General features: G+C 32.8%; 1 protein-coding gene across 1 annotated transcript; it reads left to right on the forward strand.

Annotated features, from left to right (window-relative positions):
* Positions 1–3798: 3798 nt before the first annotated feature.
* LOC149376127 (putative leucine-rich repeat receptor-like serine/threonine-protein kinase At3g14840) lies at positions 3799–6840 on the forward strand (the record flags this gene model as incomplete). The annotated part of the gene is made up of 16 exons (XM_089606667.1): positions 3799–3827; positions 3929–4000; positions 4184–4252; positions 4376–4447; positions 4522–4593; positions 4699–4770; positions 4871–4942; positions 5021–5092; positions 5202–5273; positions 5369–5440; positions 5601–5672; positions 5853–5915; positions 6105–6161; positions 6257–6292; positions 6387–6427; positions 6524–6840. Coding segments are annotated over exons 1-16 (1260 nt in total), but the record flags the coding sequence as incomplete, so codon positions are not given.
* Positions 6841–6844: the final 4 nt, after the last annotated feature.

Below are 6844 nucleotides of genomic sequence, written 5' to 3' on the forward strand. Positions count from 1 at the left end.
TCCGTCGACTAGAGGCTTTTGCATGGAAAAACTTGGTGTTGGCGTCCACCGCCTTAAGCCACTCCACTCGATACCTTAGTTTACAATGGTATTCTTCTATCACAAGGAGTCTTGATAGCTTTGTCTCAGCTGTTTTGATACGCCCGATGTTTTACAAGGATCTATCACCCCGATGGAGCTCAGCGAGGGAGTTTACGGCAACTTTAATACTCTTCGGGGCCGCCCCAAATTTGGCTGTGCTCCATGGCCGCAATAGGTATCCACACTGGTTAAGGAACTCACAGAGAGCGGAAGCGTCGAAGGAGGGCTCCCGGTTCGTCCAAAAATCAGCGATGAGCGTCATCATTCTAAAATTTTATAAAGGAAATTAATAAACATAAAAAAGCATATGTAGAAGCCTAACATCTTCAAACTAGAAGCAATTAATGCCATTTTAACCGTATTATTGCCTTTTTATTCAAATCTTGTTTCTTTAAATGTCTTCACAAACGACCAGCGCATAATATATATGTATATATTTGTATATATATATATATGTATATATTTGTATATATATATATATGTATATATTTGTATATATTTGTATATATATATATATATATATATATGTATATATATATGTATATATTTGTATATATATGTATATATTTGTATATATATGTATGTATATGTATATATATGTATGTATATGTATATATTTGTATGTATATGTATATATTTGTATGTATATGTATGTATTTGTATATGTATGTATATGTATGTATATGTATGTATATGTATGTATATGTATGTATGTGTATGTATGTATATGTATGTATATGTATGTATGTATATGTATGTATATGTATGTATATATATGTATGTATATGTATGTATGTATATGTATGTATATGTATGTATGTATATGTATGTATATATGTATATATATATATATTTATTTAAGGCAGACCAGCGTAATAAATTGTAAAAATTACCTACAGTATCTTATTTTCAAATTTAACCACGGAATTAATTTACTGTTTTTATTCAATGAACACCTCATTCCATCAATTTTTTTTTTATTGTTTACTGTTTTGTTTGAATTTTTGCTTTACGTCCTATAAATTCATTTATCATTTTTTGTCTGTAGTGACAGTTTCAATTAATATAATGGTAAGATCGTGTGAAAATAAAATTAATGTTATATTTATAAAAGATTTAAAATGTAAAAAAAAAATATTAAATATATCCCATAGTTGTAGGCCCTTTAGATATATTACTGTATCAAAAAATAAAATTAAAAAAATCTCAGTTACCTCTTAAGTAGCACAGCCACCACAATCGAGTTAATCAAAGGAAAAATGACATTAACTAGTAGTAACTTTAATACTTTAAATTAAAATAATAACAATTATATTTTAGATATTTTCACTAATAACTGTAAACTTATATATCTATAATTATTGTTAATTGTAGATTTGTATATAAAATTTGGGAGATAAAATGGCTAATAAGACGAGCAATGCACCACAAGACTCGACTTCGGCGAACTAGAACTCGAGCGTCAGAAACTACCACCGGACTACAAGTAAACAAATAAAGAAAAACAATTTCTGAGAGAAAGTTGGTGTTTGATGTGTATTAGAATGAGAGCTCTGGCCTTGCTTTTATAGGCAAAGCAAGCCACGGTTACAACCTTCAGACCAAGCATTTAAACGTACCAAAACGCTCAGCCAGTAAACTTCTTCGGTTACACACAATTACCCGATATACTAAATGCACGATTACACTATGAATTAGTTCCCAACATAACACAAAAGTTATTTATGGAATTAAAACATTTCGTAAGTGAATTTTGCAATAAAAATATAAGGATTGGCCCAAGGCCCAAGCCCAAGGCCGAGACATTCCCGAAACCCGAGCCCGAGTCTCCGGCTCGGCTCGGCTCGGCGGCGGGGCGCGCGCGTGTGGTGGGCTAGCATCCTTTGTCCAATTACTATATTGAACACTCATAAACTCTAACGGTATATAAACCATACCAATATGTTCATTCCAAAGCAATGCGAAACTCTTGCATATCACTTCACTTACATATCCATAATGTGTTTTTTTTAGCATACTTTGAGCAACAATTTCTCTCTCATTATAGTAATGATTTGGCAAATAAATAATCAATCTTCTACCCGTCGCAACGAGGAATAAGAATATGCAAGAATTAACCAATTTCGATATGATCGTGGACCCCACTCAAATATTAGCCACAAATTATACATATACACTTGTTAATAAATACTTTTTATTTAACAATTCATCCAACACCATTTTATCACAAACGAACGCGCATGTGTTACTCTAGTAGTAAAGCGTACAAATCGTACGAGTATCCATCCCGTAGAAACAAGTGTACTAGAATTTAATCTAACTTAAATTGAAAATTGATTCCCCTGTTATTGAAAGGTGATTTTAACTAATAAAAACTAAAATTAAATAAAACCTATAAGGCAATAAAATCACGTTAATTCCACAACGGCTAGATGATTATGATTTAACCGAAACTAACTAGCAAGGTTGGGAGCATCGGGCTAAAAGAAAACTGATCTATTTAAATGGATGTTAATCACACTCTATCAAAATTATTTACTAGGCTCGCTCGAGTGTTCTAGCAAATATATGTAATTTAAGGAATTCGTATCCTCTTGTCTTCTAATCCTATTAAACCAATCACACACAATGTAAACAAGAATTCAAACAATTACATATAACCTAGGTCAACAATAGTGATTTAAATATTTGCACAATAATCAGTTCACTCTTCAAAATTAACAATCCTAGTTAAACAATTCTATTGGTGATCGTATACTAGAGAATAACAAACATAATTCAAACCAAGCAATCCAAACAATTGAATAAATTAAAAATCATCTAACTCTAACGAATTCCCCAACCATATCATAAGTTCTAGCAACATCGCAACTGTATTATTAAGGTCATAATCGAATCCATAAAAATAATCAAACATAAATTAATTGAAATCAACAACAAAAGCATTGAAAGAAAAAATCCAATTCATATTAAACAAATCAAGGTTCAAATGAGAAGAAAGAACAACGATTGAGTTATGAGAAGAAGAACTTGTCCAGTTGTCAATTCCATTGAAAATCCAATTTTTTTTTTTTTTCAAAAGCTCATAAAATTAGCCAAACACAAATGAAAACACCAAAACAAAAGTTAAGTATGTTTTTGAATGCGCAAATTTGTGTATATAAAAGTTTGGATGATTTTCGAAGCTATTTAGTCCTTGATGAGATCCAAGAGCCAAAAGACTAAAAAACGAAAAATTCAGGACAATTGTGAAATCTGGGTACTGCACAATCATGGCGCGTTAACTCCCTAGATGGTCACTGCGGCGCGGTGGATTTGGGACGCTCCACAACAATTTTGAATTGATCGTAACTTCTTGCTCCAATGTTTGATTTTTCGTAAATAAATATATGTGTTGAAAAATTAAGTGAAAGCTCTATTCGATATTGGAACTCGATAATCCAAAATCAAGTTCTCAAAATCATGCAGAAAGAAGGCGTCATAGTTCTTATTTCGCTCTAAATTTTGCAAAAAATCTTTGAATCACCCTAACACTTCCATTGCGCTCAAAACACTTTTAACTAAAGAAAACCGACAAAACTAAACAAAAATATCAAAAAGCACCGGAGAAGTATGTATGAAACTCATTAATCAATATATTAATTAGACAATATTGGGTGTGATAGAAGTTATGTTTTTAGAGTGTAAAAATCTACATTGGTCAGTTTTAGGTTGAAGATGACTTTAGAATACCCAATACATACACGGTCTGTGAATGCAATGAGTGGTGTCCTGAGAGCAGTGGCTTATCATTTTTAGTTAACAAATTTTGTCCGAGGGTTATTAAGCGATATATTCATAATTGCAGAGACTGGCAGAGACATGGCTTGGCGGGAACGCTGCCTAAAGATCTTTCAGGCCTTCCCTTTCTTGAGAAATTGTAAGATCTTTTTATATATGTATCTTCTCTTCACTGAAGCCATAGAAATATGTGATCAATGTGTATCCTTATGCGGTAATCAATCTTGAATAGCGCATTAGCTAACGGGCTCATAGCATTTTTAGGTTTGCAACTTGGCTATTTTCTCATGGCATAAATTATTATTATTATTTTTTTGTTTAGGGATCTCAAACGAAATTTCCTCAACGGTACAATCCCTCCAGAATGGAGCTCCTCAAAGCTTGTCCAAATGTATTCTCTCTCTCTCTCTCTCTCTCTCTCTATAAATATATATATAATTTTGATTGTTCTGTGGTTCAGTTTAAGGTCTAATACACAAAAGCAATGTGAAACTGAGAAATGGGTTAATTGCAGTTGTCTTTTAGGAAACCGGTTAACAGGTTCTATCCCAGAACAGCTCGGAAACATCACCACTCTGGAAACATTGTCAGTTCAAATTACTCAGTTTTCTAATCACAGCTATTTAAATCAAATTAAAATAAAATGTGTTTATGATTTAGGGCGGTTGAGGTAAACCAGTTATCAGGGAATTTACCTTCCAGCCTGGTCAAACTTACAAGTTTCAAAAACCTGTAAGAATTCTGAAATCATGTTCTTATGTATTACATAACCTTAGTATTATTAATCCGTCTCCCAAATAGATTTAGGTGGTGTAACATTTGTTCATTTAAATTTAGGTATGTCAGCTCGAACTATCTTACCGGGGAGTTACCTGCAATCTTAGCGAATTTCACAACACTTGAGGATATGTAAGCCTTTGTTGGTGCTCTCGATTTTGCTCAATCTAAATTATAGTTACTTAGTTTATACGCTAATGTCTAATGTCGATGCACATTTATTTTTAAGTAGTCGACTTGATGACAACAATTTTTCTGGGGTAATACCGGAGTTTATACAGAATTGGACAAAACTAAAGAAAATGTGAGATTTTCTGTGATCTCTCTGATTGATCTCACTTGTTCACTTTTTTTATTATTAATATTTTTTTTTCAATGACAGATATATGCAAGCAAGCGGGTTAAGTGGACCAATTCCTACAGGCATTGCTAAATTAACTGAATTAACTGACTTGTTAGTATTCAGAGACCAGTACCTCATTTTCATTCTGATTCAGGAAAAAGTATTTTTGATCATCAAAGCTCAATCCAATGTCTTTTTTTTTTTTTTTTTTTTCATACAGGAGAATCAGCGACGTGAGTGGGCCAGAATCAACCTTTCCCTCACTTAAACATATGATAAACATGGAAACTTTGTGGGTTCAATTTCTAGACAGATTTTTGTCAAAACATGATAAAATTCGATTTTTATGAAATTTTTTTATTTTTTTCCCTTTCCCTCGGTTGGCAGGTTCTTGAGGAATTGCAATCTCAGTGGAACGATACCTGATAATTTCGAGGAGATGCATAATTTAAAAAATTTGTTAGTATATTATTTCACTTTCTTTTATATTTGTCTAGTTTTTGTGCATATCTGAATTAGTTTCTCTCTAAGGAACATTCATTACAAAAAAAAAAAAAAAAAAAAAACTTGTTTAAATGTTATCCTGCAAAATAAGTTTGGAGCTGATTACCGTTTTCAGAGATCTCAGCTTCAACAATCTAACTGGAAAATTCCCTAGCAGCCTTACCAATCTATCAAAGATCAATCAAATGTAAGAAGCGATTTCGACTTAATATTAAAATGTTTGAATGCTTGATTTTTTTTTTTTTTTTAAATAAAAGCAAGCTAAATAAGACTTCTAAGCAAATAATTACTTATTTTGATATATATATATATATATATATATATATATATATATATATATATATATATATATTACATGCGTGTTTAGATTCTTGACTGGGAACATGCTAACTGGTCCGGTGCCCAATTCTTACCTTGCAAACCCCAACCTGTAAGTTTTTTGTACCTAATAACTTCATATAAGCAAACATATTAATAATTATATATATATATATATATATATATATATATATATATATATATACTTTTGAATATTACTGAGTTACTTAGCCAAGAGCAGTCCGCGTTGCTCAAGTCCCCCCATGGCCTTACTTCCCTCTGTTGAAATTTCTTTGTGCAGTGACCTTTCATATAACAACTTCACAACTGATACTTCAGACTGTCAGCAGGGCAACGTGTAAGATAGATTTTCTGTTTTTTCTCGTCCAGGATTACGATTTTTAGAAGAAGAAGAGAAAAACGGATTCACATATTATGTTGTTTTTCTCATAGGAACTTCTTCGCCAGCTCCTCTGGGACAAATACATCGTAAGTTTAAACACAACCTTTATGTAAAAATAAGCCTCGATATCGAGGACTGATGTCGATATTACATTATGTCTAACACTCTTATTTCTATCAGCGGCATTGCTTCGTGTTTGAGAGCCTACAACTGCTCTAAAAGTAAGTAACTTCTTCCTTGGAAAGCAAGGAAGTAAAGATTGTTGTTGCTTTTATTTATAATCGAACCGAGACAGAATAATTGTCTCATTTTCTCAGCTTCAAAGGGTCTTCACATAAATTGCGGCGGACCAAATGTTACAATCAATGGTACCAAGTACGATGAGGACATTATTTCGACCCCCACGTCATCATCATATTTCTCGAAGAGCAATGGGAACTGGGGTGTGAGCACCACCGGGTTCTTCATGGATATCGGCGATCGCAGGGGGGTTTATACTATAGAAAACAAAACTAGACTCGACGTGGCAAGTCCAGAGCTCTATATGACTGCACGCTTATCTCCCATTTCCCTGACTTACTACGCTTTTTGCCTCCAAAATGGAAACTACACCGTGAGACTTCATTTTGCGGAGACGC

Source organism: Urtica dioica, unplaced genomic scaffold (genome assembly GCF_054948205.1).
Source record: "Urtica dioica subsp. dioica isolate 48M unplaced genomic scaffold, U.dioica_male_clone48M_v1_H2 Urtica_dioica_male_H2_contig_79, whole genome shotgun sequence".
In the NCBI taxonomy this organism is placed as follows: Eukaryota; Viridiplantae; Streptophyta; class Magnoliopsida; order Rosales; family Urticaceae; genus Urtica; species Urtica dioica.